At 43.1% G+C, this 18322-nt stretch overlaps 1 protein-coding gene across 3 annotated transcripts in view; it reads left to right on the top strand.

The window, feature by feature from the left end:
- The window catches only part of GOLGB1 (golgin B1), a 106077-nt gene that overhangs the window by 77946 nt on the left and 9809 nt on the right, over nt 1–18322 (top strand). For all 3 annotated transcript variants that reach the window (XM_067560561.1, XM_067559778.1, XM_067561336.1), the window contains 2 exons: nt 5137–5315; nt 6239–6407. In XM_067560561.1, coding sequence (XP_067416662.1) covers nt 5137–5315; nt 6239–6407 — 348 coding nt within the window. The remainder of the gene's footprint in view (nt 1–5136; nt 5316–6238; nt 6408–18322) is intronic.

The raw sequence follows: 18322 nt of genomic DNA, 5'->3' as shown, positions 1-18322 counted from the left end.
TACAAGGGTTCCAAAACCTTCATCCATGTTTTGTCAATTTTGCTGCTAGGTTTTGTATACGCATCCTTGAAATTTTGCATCTGCCTGTGTACCTCCTTCTTGGATAGTCTTAGATATATGGTGATGGATGTGGTATGTATACCTGAATAGAGTAGAATAGAATTAGACAGAAGTTATCACAAGAGCCTTTAAAGCTTCTGTTCCTTAGTTTTGCTTCCAGATCTTTATAGCACGAGGATACAAAGAGTTCTCTAAAAGAGCTGGTGTCTCTGCCTATTGGACACTGATCCAGATGCCTTCCCTCACACTTATCGTATGTCTGGGATGAGAATCCTGTGAATATATAAATGAATACTCTAGACTAGGGTTCTCAACTTTCTCATAATGTGAGCCACATCTTCAAAGATTGTCTCTCATGAACCCGCTCCTATTCCCATTCACATAACATCCCTATAGCAATAACAGCAAGTAACAGTAGAAAAACACTTAAATGTATTTTAGCAGAAAACAAGGAAGAGTCAGTATCGTTATACATCTTTATATATAATATACACACTTGTGAAGTTGTAGCCAGTAATATAGATACTTGGTGCTTTTAAAGAGCCAGTTTCACAAAGCTGAAAACAATTATGTGCCAAATCAGCTGGGATGAATAATTTAAACAGAAAAATTTGATTATAGGAATTGTTTAAGAGCACTTCACTAGATACACAAAAAGCTACAATTGAGAAAGAAGGCCACACTGGTTAAAAGACCAGACTGACTTAGAAGGGAGGTGGAGGCAGCTATAAAAAACTGACACACACACACACACACACACACACACACACACACACACACACACACACACACACACACACACACACACACACACACACACACACACACACACACACACACACACACACACACACACACACGTAAGAAAGGGAAAGTTGAAGCTAGAAATTGTAAAAAGTTGATGAAGAAAGTGTATAGTATTGGGGCCTACCTTATAGTGCTCTATCTGTCTGGACCCAGACTTGTACCACCTGAGCCCTGGGGAAATTCTGCCTAGAGCCCTCACAGAACCCAGGGAAGGATGTTTTCAGCCAGATTAATTGCTTATACGTTTTATTTCAAGTCGTCTTAACGAAAATAGGAGTGAAGCTTCACAGCCTCTCTTCAGAGTCTGCACATGTTAAGTCCCTTTCCCCAAGTCTGTCCCTCACCCCACGAGTTCATCAACCCAGCAATTCTTGGTTCTTACCTCAGAGCAGTTTTGATAACAGCACTTTCCCCAGTCTCCCTTCTGTCCATTGGTTTCTAGGAGCCGCTCCTCCCAGCAGTTGCTCCAGGCACTGGCAGGTATTGCAGCCCCCTTTCATTTCATGCTCCTCCTTTTATGAGGATCAGCCAATTAAGTTTGCAGGTCTTTCCCCAGGTACAGTGGGTGAGGCTAATTAGCTAGCCAGCCAGCCACCCAGCTGCAGACCTCTGACCCCAGAGAAATGGTATCCCTTATACCTTCACAGGAAGCAAAAGAACACAAGAGATCTATTGCTAGTGGACTTTAGGATGGTAAGAAGGATTTTTTTTTTTAAAGTTTATTAAGAACAAAAAGAATCCTAACAGTGATATTGGTCCATTACTGGATGGAAATGATAGAATTGTCAGTAATAATGCAGAAAAAACACAAGCATCCAATAAATATTTCTATTCTGTATTTGGGGAAAAAAGGAGATGTAGTTCTGTCTTATGATGATAGTGATGAAACACTTACCATTCCACTAATATGGTGTGGGTCTACTGCTCGGTGGAGAAGGTGAGCTGATTAATGGAAGATGATAGGAAGGCAGAGCTGTTCAGTGCAAACTTTGCTTCAAGTCTTCTCACAAAAAATAACATCTGACCAGACAACTAGCGAAGTTATCATAGACAATAAAGGGGAAGGGATGCCGATTGGGATAAGTAAAGAACACATCAGAGATCTTCTGACCAATTTGAATGAATTCAAATCAGCGGGGCAGGATGCTATTCACCTAAGGGTACTGAAGGAACTAGCTGAAGAAATCTCTGAGCCACTGGCAATAATATTTACAAACTCATGGATGACAGGAGAGGTCCCAGAAGACTGGAGAAGGGCTAACATAGTGCCCATCTTTAAAAGAGGGGGAAAAGGAGCTGGGGAACTCTAGACCAGTCAACCTGATCTCAATACCTGGGAAGCTACTAGAGCAATGTATTAAACATTCTATACAGAATGGGGGGAAACTGACTTAGCAGCAGAACTGCTGAGAAGGATTTAGGAGTTCTGGTGGATCACAACATGATTCATCAATGCAACATTGATGCAAAAAAAGTAAATGCAATTTTAGGTTGCATTAATAGAGGCATAGTGTGCAAGTCATAGGAGATGGTAGCATTACTCTACTTGGCGCTAGTTAGGCCTCAGCTGGAGTACTGTGTCCACTTTTGATCACCAATGTATAGAAAAGATGTAGGAAAACTGGAAAGGATCCAGAGGTGAGCAACAAAGATGATAAAAGAAATGGAATGCAAGCCATATGAGTAAAGGCCGAAGGAACTGGATATGTTTAGTTTGGAAAAGTGGTGATTAATGGGGGATGTGATAGTGATCTTCAAATACTTGAAAGGCTGCCATAAAAAAGATGGATAAAAGTTGTTCTCTTTTTCCCACAGAGGGCAGGACAAGAGGCAATGGGTTCAAACTACAGCATAGAAGATTTAGATTCAATTTCAGGAATAACTTCCTCACTAAGAATAGTAGGAGAATGGCACAGACTGCCTAGGGAGGTTGTGGAAGCTCTTTCACTCGAGGTTTTCAAAAGGAGGCTAGTTAGCCATTTGTCTGGATGATTTAAACCCAACAAATCCTGCATCCTGGCAGGGGGTTAGGCAAGATGACCCTATATTTTTTTCTTTCTAACCCTATGATTCTATTAATATCTCAGGAGGATGTTAAACAGCGGCTTCTAAAGTGAGACATTTTTAAATCAGCAGTCCAGATAACTTGTATCCAGGAGTTGTAATAGAGCTAGCCGAGGATCTCACTGAACCACTAATGTTAATATTCACTGCCTCTTGGAACGGTGGGGAAGTTCCAGAAGATTGGAGGAAAGCTAATGTTGTGCCAATGTTTAACGCAGGTAGATGGGATGACCTGGGTCATTATAGGCCTGTCAACTGTATATCGATCCTTTTAAAAAAAAAAAACAAAAAAAACTATTAATACAGGACTCAATTAGTAAAGAATTGATGGAGGGTAATATAACTAATGCAAATCAACATGGGTTTATGAAAAATAAAGCCTGTCAAATTAACCTGGTATCTTTTTGGTTACATGTTTGGTTGATAAAAGTAATAGTGTTTAATAGACCTTTGTAAGGAATTTGGCTTGGTACTGTGTGACATTTTGTTTCAAAAACTAGAACGATATAAAATGAACCTGTCATACATTAAATGGATTAAACGCTAGCTAACTGATAGCTCTTGAAATGTAACTGTAAACGGGAACAAATCACTGAATGGGTGCTTTTCTGGTGGGGTCCCACAGAAATCAGTTTTTGGCTCTGTACCGTTTAACATTTTTTATCAGTGACCTGGAAGAAAACAAAATAATTAACAATGAAGTTTGCAGATAACATAAAGATTGGGGGAGTGGTAACTAATGAAGAGGACAAGTCATTGATTCAGAGTGATCCGGATTTGTTGCGAAGCTGGATGCAAGCAAACAATATGCATTTTAATACTACAAAATGTAATGTGTATATCTAGGAACAAAGAATGTAGGCCACAAGAACAGGATGGGGGATTTCATCCTGGGATGCAGTGACTCTGAAAAAGACTTGGGGGTTGTGGTAGATAATCAGCTGAACACGAGCTCCCGGTGCAACTCGGTACCAAAAGGACTTATTATAGAAATGTAGCGCAGGAAAGGACTTCAAGAGGTCATAGAGTCCATTCCCTTGCACTCAGGCAGGACTAAGTATACCTTGGCCATCCCTGACAGATTTGTCTAACCTGTTCTTAAAAAACTCCGATGATAGGATTCCACAGCTTCCCTAGGTAACCTGTTTCAGTGCTTACCTATCCTTGTATTTAGAAAGTATTTCCTAATGTCTAACATACTGCCCCCTTCACTGTCAAGATAACACTATAATAAATAGAGATATTTTGATCAAACCATTCTGTACAAAGTAAAGGGTGGTATCTTGCTACATTAAAGGGTGGCAACTACACATGTCAGAAAAGCAATATGAAACTTGTTTGTATCAGTGTATAAAAGACAGTCTCAAAGGGAGTATCTTTATCTGACCAAGTGAGGAACGGAAAGTCCTGCCATTTACTGAGGCAGTCCATTGTCACAAGCATACATATATTAAGTGTACTTGTAGTACATATAGGGCGCTTTTTACCGTGCTTCATTGGCAATAAACCTGTTTAGTTACTGAAACAGCTCTCTGGTCTTATTGGGTAATCAAATCATGATTTGCTATATTGACTGTCTGCGCAGAGCTTGGACAGCCTACACAGTGGGAGAACACACACACAGCCAACAACTGACAACAGAAATAAGGTGTAATTTTTTAATGTTGAGGGTATTTAACTATTGGAATAACTTACTAAGGGTTGTGTTGGATTCTTTGTCTCTCACAATTTTTAAATCAAGATTGGATGTTTTTTTAAAATATGGGCTCTATTCAAACAGGAATTAATTAAGGGAAGTTCTCTGTTGTGTTGTATAGGAGGCCAGGCTAAATTATCACAGTGGTCTCTTCTGGCTTTAGAATTTGTGAATGTTGGTTTATAACTAACCAGCAACCTTTGGGTTGCCAGCAAGTGTTGGCCACAGGTGGGCCAGGAAAAAAGTTTGGGACTCACTGCTTTGATCTTATGCTGGAAGGCCAGTTCACCAGCCCTGTTGCTGCTGTTTTGAGTAGCTTTTAGCAGGACTTGTCTAAGAAGTGATAACTAACTCCATATCCCTGCCTGCCTGCTGGATGTGACCACCTTCTCCAGATGTTATAGTGAAGAGCACCTTAGTAATTCTTGTAAATAATTAAAATAAACCTTGCCTGCCTGTTCAGCAGCAGTCACAGGATTTGTCATTCTACTGTTTTCCTTTGAGTACAGTTGACAGAACTGAAGAATCTGCAGCAGCAATACCTGCAAATTGGCATGGAAACAGCTGAGATCTCTCACTTAAAGGCTCAATTGCAGGAGTATCAGCAAAAGGTTGATAAACAGCATTGTCTCCAAGAACAACTGAGGCAGGAGAGCATTTCCTGCCAACAGGAGCTCCACCAGCTCAGGTGAGAACAATCCTTCTGCATACTGGTCCATGGGGGCAAATCATCTCCTTTATGCCAGATATGGGGGATTCCATTGGGAATAGAGCAGATGGCTGGAGGATGAGATCAGGTGGCTACACCAGGAGGTATTGGTTATATGAAACTGCCATTCTGGAATAAGCCAGTGGCCCTTCTAATTTCGTTTCTTGCCTCCTGCGGTGGTTAGTATTACATGTTGGAGAGGAATGTATAACTGCCCTCATCCAATATTACACCTAATTTGTGCAGTACTGGAACATGGGAGCAAATTTCTCCCTACCCCCACCAGGTGACCAGCTTCCTCTCTGGGGCATGATAGCCCCTTAGATTGTTAACCTAATTTGTGTTATTGCAGAAGCCATTCTTATTCATATGAATGTCTAATTCTTTATTTTGTTAGTCTGATACCCAACTCATGCTGCTGTCACCCTTAAGAAATGCAGTCCATAAATATTAATACAGCAGTCTGTCCTGCCCCACAGAGCTAAAATTAACAAGCCAGAGAGAAGACTAAATGATTTACCTCTCATCCCTGCCTTGCAGACTGACACAAGTCATTATTATGACACTCTAGTCCAAACTATCTGAAGACTAAGGAAAATATATTCTCCAGGGGTACTGTAAGTGTGATGCAATAAACATGCTGCATCCCCCCAAGCCAACTACAAAATAGCTTTCTGAACCCTGCTCTGTTTAAGTTAACTGTGTGAGTTAGATATCTCTGTCTCTTGAGTGGCAGTGTCTTGTTGCAAAGAAACTCTCTCCTGGCACAGGGTTAACTGTTGGGAGTAATAAGACTGTTCCCCGACTCAGGCCTGTGCTGGGCTTCCTGAGTATTGCAGGTGACTACCCAGGACATAATGTAGGAACTGCCCTTATAATCTCTACGATGTGTTGCTTTACAGACAGGAGAAGGCCACATGGGAGATGCAGGACAAGAGGGCAAAAGAGCAGTACCTGATGGCCTTGGCGGACAAAGACCAGCAGCTAAGCCACTTGCAAAGGATTGTGCGAGATTGTGTGAATTTACCCCTGACCAAGTCACAGGTCATAGAGGAGCAATACCAAAGGCAGGTAAGCAAGGATGGAGTTCACTTGATGTTATAGAGGAATGGGAGGCTTGAAATTCAGTCAGGGAGGAGCCAGAATGGGAGGAGGCACAGCATCTGAGAGTGGGTGTGTCAGATACGTTACAAAGTGGAAAGCGCAAGTTTTTCTTTGAGTGTCTTCTGTATGTTTCCATTCATGGGATGCACCAACAATATAGTGGGGATAGGTGAAAACCTCTAGAAAGTCGTGCTTCTTGGAGCTTCCTTGCATCCCCTTTCTCCTCCCCTGCGGCTCTGAATGCTCAGTTAGAATAGAAAAGGGGCCAGGGTGGGCCGTATGTATCATTTACTTACAATTGCAATAGCGACCAGATATGGAACCTCACTCGGGTCGTTTGACCTGGGTTTTTGGAACTTTGTTCCCAGGGCTTTTTTATTCTTAAAGTCTTTTGTTTGTTTCGTCAGTTCTAGTTCATTTACTCAAAATTCTGATTTCTAGGTGCGTTTTGGAGCCTGTGTGGCTCTTTGTGCTCTGGCGTCAGTCCTTGGATCTGCTATAGCGGATCAGACCTCCAAGAGACTGGGGGATCAAAGGTTACACCTCTTGTCCCCATGGAAGGGCACTTGCCTGCTGCATGTGCAGGATCTTTACATCATGGGCTAGGAAAGTGCTCCAAAACTAGCTGCAGGCAATGTTCCTGCAAGAGGGTCGTGCAGCCAAAAAGCCCAGAACAGACTCTCTGAGCATGGAGCATTCCAGGAGACTTGCTTCAGGCACTGGTCCCCTGCAGGAAAGGCAAAAGGACCAGACTTGATTCATAAAGCAGTGGCCTCCTTAGCTGGAGCTGAGCCTAAGGATCCATCTGGCTCAGTTCCAAAGAAGCCAGATCCAGGAAAGAAAAGGGTGTCCAGCAACTCTTGGTGGAACCAAACCCAAGCTACTGGCTCTGAAAGGATCTCCAATCCTCAGATCAAATCAAAAGCAAATCAAGCAAAGGAGTCAGCTTTCAAAGATGGAGCCCAGTCCTTTGAAAATTAGAATAAGGGATTCACATATCCCAGACCTGTTTGGAACTGAGGCCTCTGGCCCTGATTACTAAGAGCCCAAAAAGGCTCTGGAAAAAACTGTGGCTACCAGAGGTCCTTTGGATCTGCATCCCTGTGACCCAGGGATCTCTTGATGCCAACTAACAGAAGGCATATGCGGAGCATAGGAGTTTACAGGGATCCCCCCGTTGCTGATGTTTACATAATAGTTAGCCAAAGGGTAGCATGTAAGATCTCTATTAAGAGCCTGTAACCTGCTGGTCATCATAATCATTGCAGAATGTACATAAGGATATTATTTTAAAAGTTATGTATCTATACTAAAACCTCTGTTCTTAAGGTGTATAAGTTAAGACAGGTCATTAGAAGGTGATTAAACAGGTTCTGTTCAGGCAAGAAGGGTAGGAGACCCTTATCTCCCTGGCTGACCATTGTGTATGAGTCTATTTGCACATGGAGCCACCAGCTAATCAAGATTGCGAAGTCAACAGGAGATCACAAAATCTACGGGAAGGAATGAAGAGCAGGAGGGTGTTCCATTTATGACTAAGATCAAAGAATTAGTGTGGTATATCAGAAGAATGCAAGAAAACACACAATATACTTTCACCTAGGGGACTGGCATGCAGCATACTTGTCTTATGAATAGAGGTTCATGGCCTACCTAGCTGTTAAATGCTGTGAGAAAGACATTGGATAAGCTAACCTTTATGAGACAGGAAAAGTGTTTTCGTGATAACTGGGCCTACAAATTACACTAATTGTGAACTCAATTCTCTTGCATTGCGGGAAGGCTGGAACCCCAGTGTCTTGCAGCAAAGGTGAGTCTGGCACCATGAAGCGAAGGAAGTTCCTGGCTGCCGCATATGTCTCATACAGTGAGCTCAACTGTATGTTAAAGTTCATAAAATATCATATAATCTGTGTTAACAAATGTTGATAGGAAAAGGCACAAAAAGGAGACTGAAAAACTGAATTAGTCTAAACAAAAAGGCCTGCTGCTATAACTCAAGGACTGTGTTAAGATCATGCTTGGTAAACAAAAACCTAATGTGGGTCCGGAAATCAGTGAACCAAAATTGATGTGTTGGAAATTAGGCCTAGTTGATGAACAAAATAACAAGAGAATAGGCTATTGTACCCATTACTTCCTTTTTGGATCCTTAAAGAAATTAGAGAAGAACAAATAGAGGCTATTAGAGTGAGTTTTGCTGTTTTCTGGGACTCCAGACTTTCTTCATCCTAATCCTAAAGGATATCCTGACCAGATTGGGTCAACCAGAACCTCATTCCAACTGTTTAATGTTGGACAGTGACTGGGTTATGTCAACACCTTTTAGCCCATATATTCCATCTAAATTAATACAACAGTGTCTTGTTAATTAAGTCTAAGCTCTAAAAGACATTATGATTTTGTTTCCAGTATTCCTACCTACTTGCTATTACTTCAAGCTCTGTTCTTGGTAAATACTTATACTTTTTTTTTACTGTAAACAAATCTAAGTACTGTAAACTAAGTGGAGCGGTGATCCTGAGGTGTATCTGGTAAATTGAGCTGTATTATTTCTTTGGGAATAGTGTATCTGTGAATACTGAGAGTGTCCAGTGGACCTGGGGCTGGGCACTGCAGGTGGACACTTGGCGGCTCGGGGTTTGGAGTGCGCCTATTGCTAACCTGCAGAAAGACAGCAAAGCCTGCATAGGCTGAGAGGGGAATGCTTGCATTGCCCATGGCTGGTTGAGTCATAGATTCTAAGGCATGTATGAACCATTATGACCGTCTAGTCTGATCTCCTGTATAGCGCACAGGCCAGAGATCATCACCAAAATAATTCCTAAAGTGTATCTTTTAGAAAAACATCCAATCTTGATAGAAAAACTGTCGGTGATGGAGAATCCATGACAATCTGTGGTAAACTGTTCCAATGGTTAATACCAGTCTGAATTTGCTTCAACTTACAGCCATTGGATCATGTTATACATTTCTCTGCTAGGCTGAAAAGCCCATTATTAAATATTTGTTCCCCATGTAAGTACTTATAGACTGTAATCAAGTCACCTCTTCATCTTCTCTTTGCTAAGCTAAATAGATTGAGCTCCTTGAGTCTATCAGTATAAAGCATGTTTTCTAATACTTTTATCATTCTTGTGGCAATTCTCTGAACCCTCTCTAATTCATAAACATCCTTCTTGAACTATGAACATCAGAGCTGGACATATTCTAGCAGTGGACACACCCGTGCCAAATACAGAAGTAAAATATCCTCTCTCCATCTACATGAGATTCCATAAGAATGGCCATACTGGGTCAGACCAATGGTCCATCTAGCCCAGTATTCTGTCTTCCGACAGTGGCCAATGCCCGTTGCTTCAGAGGAAATGAACAGAACAGGAAATCAAGTGATCCATACCGTCACCCATTCTCAGCTTCTGACAAACAGCAATCCCTGCCCATCTGGCTAATAGCCAGTGATGGACCTATCCTCCATGAACTTATCTAGTTCTTTTTCAAACCCCATTATAGTCTTCACCTTCACACCATCCTCTGGCAGGAGTTACACAGGTTGACTGTGCATTGTGTGAAGAAATACTTCCTTTTGTTCATTTTAAACTTGCTCACTGTTAAGTTCATTTGGTGATCCCCTAGTTGTTATGTTATGACAAGGAGTAAATAACTTTCCTTATTTACTTTCTCCACATCAATTATCATTTTATAGGTCTCTGTCATTATTCCCCTTAGTTGTCTCTTTTCCAAGCTGAAATACTCAGTTTTATTAATCTCTCCTCACATGAAAGCTGTTTTCTGTCTTATCTATCCCTTTCCTAATGATTCCCAACATTGTTAGCTTTTTTGACTAATACTGCATGTTGAGTGGATGTTTTCAGAGAACTATCCACAATGACTCCAAGATTACTTTCTTGAGTGATAACTAATTTAAACCCCATCATTTTATATATATAGTTGGGATTATGTTTTCATATGTGCATTACTTTGAATTTATCAACATTGAATTTCATCTGCCATTTTGTTGCCCAGTCACCCAGTTTTGTGAGATCCCTTTCTAACTCTTCGCAGTCTGCTTTGGACTTAACTATCTTGAGTAGCTTTGTATCATCTGCAAATTTTGCCACCTCACTGTTTACCCCTTTTTCCAGATCATTTATGACTATGTTGAACAGTACTGGTCCCAGTAGAGATCCCTGGGGGACACCACTATTTACCTCTCTCCATTCTGAGAACTAATAATTTATTCCTCCCCTTCATTTCCTATCTTTTAACCAGTTACTGATCCAGGAGAGGACCTTCACTCTTATCTCATGACAACTTATTTTGCTTAAGAACCTTTCATGAGGGACATTGTGCTTTCTGAAAATCTAAGCACCCTATATCCACTGGATCACCCTTGTCCATATGCTTGTTGACCCTCTCAAAGAATTCTAGTAGATTGGTGAGGCATGATTTCCCTTTACAAAAATCATGTTGACTGTCCCCCAACAAATCATATTCATCCATGTGTCTGATAATTCTGTTCTTTACTATAATTTCAGCCAATTTGCCTGGTACTGAAGTTAGGCTTACTGGCCTATAATTGGCCAGTATTGCCTCTGGAGTCTTTTTTTAAAAATTGGCTTCACATTAGCTAGCCTCCAGTCATGTGGTACAGAAACTGGTTTAAATGATAGGTTACATACCACACTTAATAGTTCTGAATTTCACATTTGATTTCCTTCATAACTCTTCGGGGAATACCATCTGGTCCTGGTGACTTATTACTTTTTAATGTATCAGTTTGTTCCAAAACAGTCTCTAATGCCACCTCAGTCTGGGACAGTTCCTCAGATTTGTCACTTAAAAAGAATGGCTCCGGTTTGGGAATCTTCCTCACAGCCTCAGCCATGAAGACTGAAGCAAAGAATTAATTTAGTTTCTCCACAATAACCTTCTCTTCCTTCAGTGCTCCTTTAGCATCTCGATCATCAAGGGCCTCACTGATTGTTTAGCAGGCTTCCTGATTGTGATGTACTTAAAAAAAATTTTACTATTCCTTGTTGAGTCTATGACTAGCTGTTCTTCAAATTCTGTTTTGGCCTTCCTAATGCTATTTTTACACTTGACTTTCCAGAGTTTATGCGCCTTTCTATTTTCCTCAATAGGATGTAACTTCCACTTTTTAGAGGATGCCTTTTTGCCACTAACTGCTTCTTTTAGTTTGTTTTTAGCTACGGCTGCACTTTTTTGGTCCTCTTATTATGTTTTTTTTTTAATTTGGGGTAAATATTTAAATTGAGCCTCTATTATGGTGTCTTTAAAAAGTTTCCATGCAGCTTGCAGAAATTTCACTTTTGGCACTCTACCTTTTATTCTTCTTCGAGAAGAATTGTCCCTGTGGGTGCTCCACTCTAGGTGTCAGCATGTCTCTGCATCCTTGATCGGAGATTTTTACAGCAGTAGTCATCTGGGCTGCATGTGCACAGCTCCCACTTCACAGCGCTGTTGGTATCTTTGTGCATGCGCTACCCGACCCCCTCAGTTCCTTCTCAACCGTCTTCGGTCCGAGACAGAGCCCTCAGCAGTTCCTGACTTAATTTGTCCTACGATGTATAACTTTTAGAGAGAGTTTAGTTTAGTTACTAATTACCTTAGTCTAGTCAATAGTTAACCCTATCTATCTTCCCAATTAAAAAAGAAAAAGTTTTTTTACATTTCTTTCCCCTCCTCACCTACTCCCCATTTTTTAAGAGAAAATAGTTTACTGGTAACCAAAGAAATTACACCATACCTGGTTCACCAGGCTTTAAAAGGTGTATGTTATGCAGAGATGCCATCCCAGCGTCGGATGGTCACTCTCTCAATGTGTCTGCTGCCTGAGCAAAGGGCACGTACCTCAGAAATGTGTGCATTGTGTCGTAGGCTCAGGGCCCTCTTAAATAAAGACTTGAGTGCATAGTTCTTTGAGGCAGTTTATTATGAGCAGCTCGGAGAAGTGTCGGTCACCCTAAGGCTCCCGAGGACTTCTGCCTTACAGACTCACATCACTAAGTTTTATACAGTATTCAGACAAAGAGAACAAAGAAAAAGATGACGTATTGCAGTACATTTCCATTAGCTCAACCTTTTCTACACTAAGATATACTAAGAAATTCCTCCATATTGCTAATTGAACAAGGCCTCTGATTACCATAACAACTATCTTTTGAAGCTAGCTAGCAATGTCCCGTTATCTACTGACAGCTGCAAAACCTGCAACATCTGCAAAATATACCTGTTTCAAGGCTGAGAAAGCTACAAAAAATCCAAGATGGAGTTTTTAGCATACAAGATGGAGTCTTAAAAGCTTAATACAAAATAGAATATATAACTAGGTATAAAAGTGGAATACAAAAAATAAAGTATATAAAACTGTTCCTTCCACAATTGTAAGAATCTTAAAGCCAGAGCCACAAAAGATAAGTTTCAATCATAGATCCCTATCTTGATAGAAAAGTCTCTGAGACCCTCCTCTGACCCGAGGCCAGAGAACCGCTCTTCAGAAAAATCAGAAAAAATTCAAGAAAAAGAGCCTTAACCTCACTAAGGAGGGAGACAGCAAAGAAGAGTATCTGCCCATGAGGGTAACAACATCCCCAAGACTCAATACCTATGAGGCGCCAGGTTCCTCAGGTACCACTTGGGCCGTGGCATCGAAGGACTAACAATGTCCCGTTTGGAGTTAAGAGGTAAAAACAAGCCGACCTCCTCCAACATGGCACCAACAAAGGTCAAAGATCACTGGCCCAATGGTCAAGTGTCACAACCTCAGTGCCAACAGAGGCCACAGCGCCGACTACAGCACAGTCCTTGCCAGCATCAATGATGATCATGGCACCAAAAAATGTCTTGGCACTGATTATGGCACCAAAAACAATGCCAGCGTTGACAACTGACAAGGTGCCAACAGTGGTACTGAAGCTGAATATGGCAGTGACCCAAATCACGGCACCAACATCAGCACCATCTCAAAAGAGGAAAGGAGAAACAGCGCCATTGTCAGTAGACTAAGACAGCATTATCATCTCCACAGTCACCGGTGCCCAAGATGGACTATTCCCCAGTGCAATTTGCACATGAAGAGGCACTTTCCCCAATACCATTTTTGAGTGGAGAGGACAGCGAGGCAAAGGAAGCTGAATTTTCATCCCAGCATTCCTCCCCTTCCAGACCAATTTCAGGCTCCGAGATATACACCTCGTAAGGGAAGCAAGACATATCCATGGTATGGTCTACCGTGGTGCAGACCACCCCTGCCTTATCCCATGCAATGCCACAACTCGGAACGTGATCAAACTACTCGAGAGCTTATATTAGACCACTCAGCCTCCATAAACACAGACCTAGATCCTCTACACACTCTTTCCATCTGTGTCTGAACTGACTCCTGAAACTGTGCAGGAGATGGAGGAAAGCCTTGACCAAAAAACATCATCTCCTCATCCTCACCAGATGAGGCAATAATTCCTCCTCCACCCACAGCTGCCGACGACTTCAAACATTTCCACAAACTATTTAAAAGAGTGGCGGAAAACCTGGAAATCCCTCTCGAGGAGGTCACGGAATCCTTCCATAAACTGCTAAGGATCCTCCGTTCTATAGTTTCATCGAAGACTGTGTTACCCATGAACGACACACTTATGGAGCCAGCTAACAACATCTGGCAAACACCGGCTACCATCCCACCCACCTGTAAAAGGATGGATAGAAAATATTGTGTCCCCGCCAAAGGGATGGAATTTTTATGTACTTATCGCCCCCCACACCCCGAACTCCCTTCACTGATGCTGCAAACCAGAGGGGCAAACAAACCAATGCCTCACAATAAAGACTGGAAAAGATTAGACTTACTAGGCAGAAAAGTATACTCATCGTCAATGCTACAATTAAGAGTAGCCAACTATGCAGCTTTATTGTCCAACTATGACCATACTGTATATGACAAAATTTTGGAATTTATTAATGACATCTCGAATAACAAAAGGGAACAATTTAGATCATAAATGAGGTCCAGTTCATTGCAAGAACGGCTCTATAGGCTTCCATAAATGTAACCGATTCTTTGGCCAGAATGACAGCCACAGCGATTCATGCACAGAGCATCGTGGCTCCAGTCTGCTGGCCTGCCTAGAGCACTACATGCAAAAATAGAAGATTTTCCATTTGACAAAGTTAAGCTTTTTGCAGAAAAAAGTGACAAAGTAATTCACAAGATGAAGGAGTCATGAGCGACCTCTGCAAGAGTGCGTAGATGTTCTCAGACAATGAGGCTGAGTCCCTTTCATTGAGGTGGGATTGGCACCCTAGTAGACATCAGAGGCTGGAGGTGGCTCACCCCCTTGCGATGTCATGGGCTTCTCGGGCAGGTGCCCTCGCAGTGGCCGTTCTGGACTCCATGGATGTTCCACCAGGCCCAAGGGTCCCAGCTGGGCAGGTCACACTCCCTCATCTCATCAGAAGGACTGGCCAAGAGACCATCTCACTTGTCTGCAAGCATTCTGCACGGCACGAGGAGTGTTCCGTTGCCGGCACCATGTGGGATTTTCCCTGTGATCCTGGCTCTGAGGAGGAAGAGGTGGCACTGCGTGACCCTTCTGGTGCCGTTTGACAGGATATGATAAGTTTTAGGGTATGCCACCAGTTTACCTTTGAAAACTCGTGGCGATTGGGGGAGGTCCCGGATGATTGGAAAGAGGCAAATCTAGTGCCCATCTTCAAAAAAGGGAAGGAGGAGGATCCAGGGAAGTACAGACTGCTCAGCCTCACCTCAGTCCACAGAAAAATCATGGAGCAGGCCCTCAAGGAATCTATTTTGAGGTACTTGGAAAAGAGCAGGATAATCAGGAACAGTCGTCATGGATTCACCAAGGGCAAGTCATGATTGGCCAACCTGACTGCCTTCTGTGATGAGATAACTTGATGTGACATACCTTGACTTTAGCAAAGCTTTTGATAGTCTCCCACAGTATTCTTATCAGCAAGTTAAAGGAGTATGGGTTGGATGAATAGACTGTGGCAAACTGCTGGCTCTGCTCCAGTGGGTCTCGTGCTTTTTCTTTTGTAGTGGTCAGGGCACCACCTGTTACCCTGTCCACAAGTGTGGGGTCCCTCCAATAAGGTCCTGGGGGGGAGGGAGGGGGAAGAGACCCGGGCCCACCCTCTACTCTGTGTCCCAGCCCAGGGGCCCTATGAATAGCAGCTGTGTGTTGCTAACAGTGTCCAAGTCTGCAGTTCTTTCCCCTGGGCTACTTCCTTCTCTGCCCCTTCAGCTCCTTGTTCCCTGTCCCCTCTCTGCCTGGGCAGAGCCTCTTCTCTTAGGCCTCAGTGCCTGAGGAGTGTCTCCACTCTGCTTGTGCTAGTCTTCTCCCTCCTGGTCCCAGTAACTTTCTCAGGGTTCTTCTCTGCTACTGCACAGCGCTTCTCCGACTCTGCCTCCAGGTTGCTCTCTGCCTGTCTGGAGCAGGGGTTTTTATCAGGCTCCTGGGCCTTGATTGGCCTCAGCTGCTCCTAATTGCCCTGTAATAACCCCGGCTTAGTCCACAGGGAACAGGACCCTGAGCATTCTAGGGCTTATATACCTCCCTTCTACCACTCTCTGGCTGCCCTCTGACCTTGATTTATCACAACTATAAGATGGATAGATAGCTGACCAGATCATCAGGCTCAACGGGTAGTGATCAATGACTCGATGTCTAGTTGCAGCCGTTAAGTGGAGTGCCCCACAGGTTGGTGTTGGGGCTGGTTTTCAACATCTTCATTTATGATCGGGAGGATGGAGTGGATTGCATCCTCAGCAAATTTGCAGATGTCATTAAGTTGCGGGGGAGTAGTAGATACCCTGGAGAATAGGGATAGGATAGAGAGTGACAAATTGCAGAATCCTGCACGTAGGATGGAAGAATCCCATGCACTGCTACAGACTAGGGACCGACTGGTTAGGCAGCAGTTCTGCAGAAAAGGACCTGGGATTTACAGTGGATAAGAAGCTGGATATGAATCAACAGTGTGCCTTTATTGCCAAGAAGGCTAATAACATACTTCATTAGTAGGAGTATTGTCAGCAAATCAAGGAAAATGATCATTTCCCTCTATTTGGCACTGATGAGGCCACATTTGGAGTACTGTGTCCGGGTATGGGTCCATCACTACAGAAAGAATGTGGACAAATTGGATAGAGTCCAGCAGAGGATAACAAAAATGATTAGGGGGCTGGAGTACATGACTTATGAGGAGATGCTGAGCGAACTAGGCTTGTTTAGTCTGCAGAAGAGAAGAATGAGGGGGGATTTGATAGTAGCCTTTAACTACTGATTGGTGACTGGCTCTGTGGATGTAGGGAAGGCGGTGGATGTGATATACCTTGACTTTAGCAAAGCTTTTGATACTGTCTCTCACATTATTCTTATCAGCAAGTTAAAGAAGTATGGGTTGGTTGAATGGACTGTAAAATGGATAGAGAACTGGCTAGAACATAGGGCTTAACGAGTAGTGATCAGTGGCTCCATGTCTAGCTGGCAACCGGTCACAAGCGGAGTGCCCCAGGGGTCGGTCCTGGGGCCAGTTTTGTTCAACATCTTCATTAATGATCTGGAGGATGGGGTAGATTGCACCCTCAGCAAGTTTGCGGATGACACTAAGCTGGGGGGAGTGGTAGATACCCTGGAAGGTAGGGATAGGATACAGAAGGACCTAAACAAACTGGAGGATTGGGCCAAAAGAAATCTGATGAGGTTCAACAAGGACAAGTGCAGAGTCCTCCACTTAGGAAGGAAGAATCCCATGCACAGCTATGGACTGGGGACCGACAAGCTAGGCAGCAGTTCTGCAGAAAAGGACCTGGGGGTAACAGTGGATAAAAAGCTGGATATGAGTCATCAGTGTGCCCTGGTTGCCAAGAAGGCTAATAGCATGTTGGGCTGCATTAGGAGGGGCATTGCCAGCAGGACGCGGGAAGTGATTATTCCCCTCTATTCGGCATTGGTGAGGCGGCATTTAGAATATTGTGTCCAGTTTTGGGCCCCCCACTACAAAAAGGATATGGACAAGTTGGAGAGAGTCCAGCGGAGGGCAACAGAAATGATTAGGGGGCTGAAGCACAGGACTTATGAGCAGAGGCTAAGGGAACTGGGCTTGTTTAGTCTTCAAAAGAGAAGAATGAGGGGGGATTTGATAGCAGCCTTTAACTACCTGAAAGGGGGTTCCAGGGAGGATGGAGCTAGGCTGTTCTCGGTGGTGGCAGATGACAGAACTAGGAGCAGTGATCTTAAGTTGCAATGGGGGAGGTCTAGGTTGGATATTAAGAAAAACCTTTTCAGTGGGAGGGTGGTGAAGCACTGGAATGAATTACGTAGGAAGGTGCTGGAATCTCCATCCTTAGAGGTTTTTAAGGTGCGGCTTGACAGAGTCCTGGCTGGGATGATTTAGTTGGGATTGGTCCTGCTTTGAGAAGGGGATTGGACTAGATGACTTCCTGAGTTCCCTTCTATCCCTAATATTCTATGACTTGGAGTAGTGAGAATTATCCCCATTTAGCAGATGGGGACATTAGGGCAGAGGTCTGGCTTGACCAAGGTCACAGATGATGTCCGTGCCAAACTCGAATGAGAGCTCAGGAATTTCTGATTCATCGGCCCCTGCTCGATAGCAATGTAAATGCTCAGTGCTGGTCTCAAGCAAACACTCAAGTATCAACAAAAAAAATGCTTTTTTGTGAAGGTGTAGCAGAACGGGAAGAGCTACATTTGGGGATAATGTTTTGAGGAACTCTCTTAGGATAGCACACTGCCTACTAAGGACATGCTCTGCTGCTGATTTCATACTTTAAACTGAAGTTGAGTACTTAGTGAGCTAGACAAAGCCACTGT

The sequence above is a fragment of the Emydura macquarii genome, unplaced genomic scaffold (assembly GCF_026122565.2).
Source record: "Emydura macquarii macquarii isolate MOO-44397 ecotype Brisbane River unplaced genomic scaffold, CSIRO-AGI_Emac_v2 contig_6, whole genome shotgun sequence".
NCBI classification, from domain to species: domain Eukaryota; kingdom Metazoa; phylum Chordata; order Testudines; family Chelidae; genus Emydura; species Emydura macquarii.
Note: the sequence above shows the minus strand (reverse complement) of the source record. Positions and strands in the feature narration are given on the sequence as shown.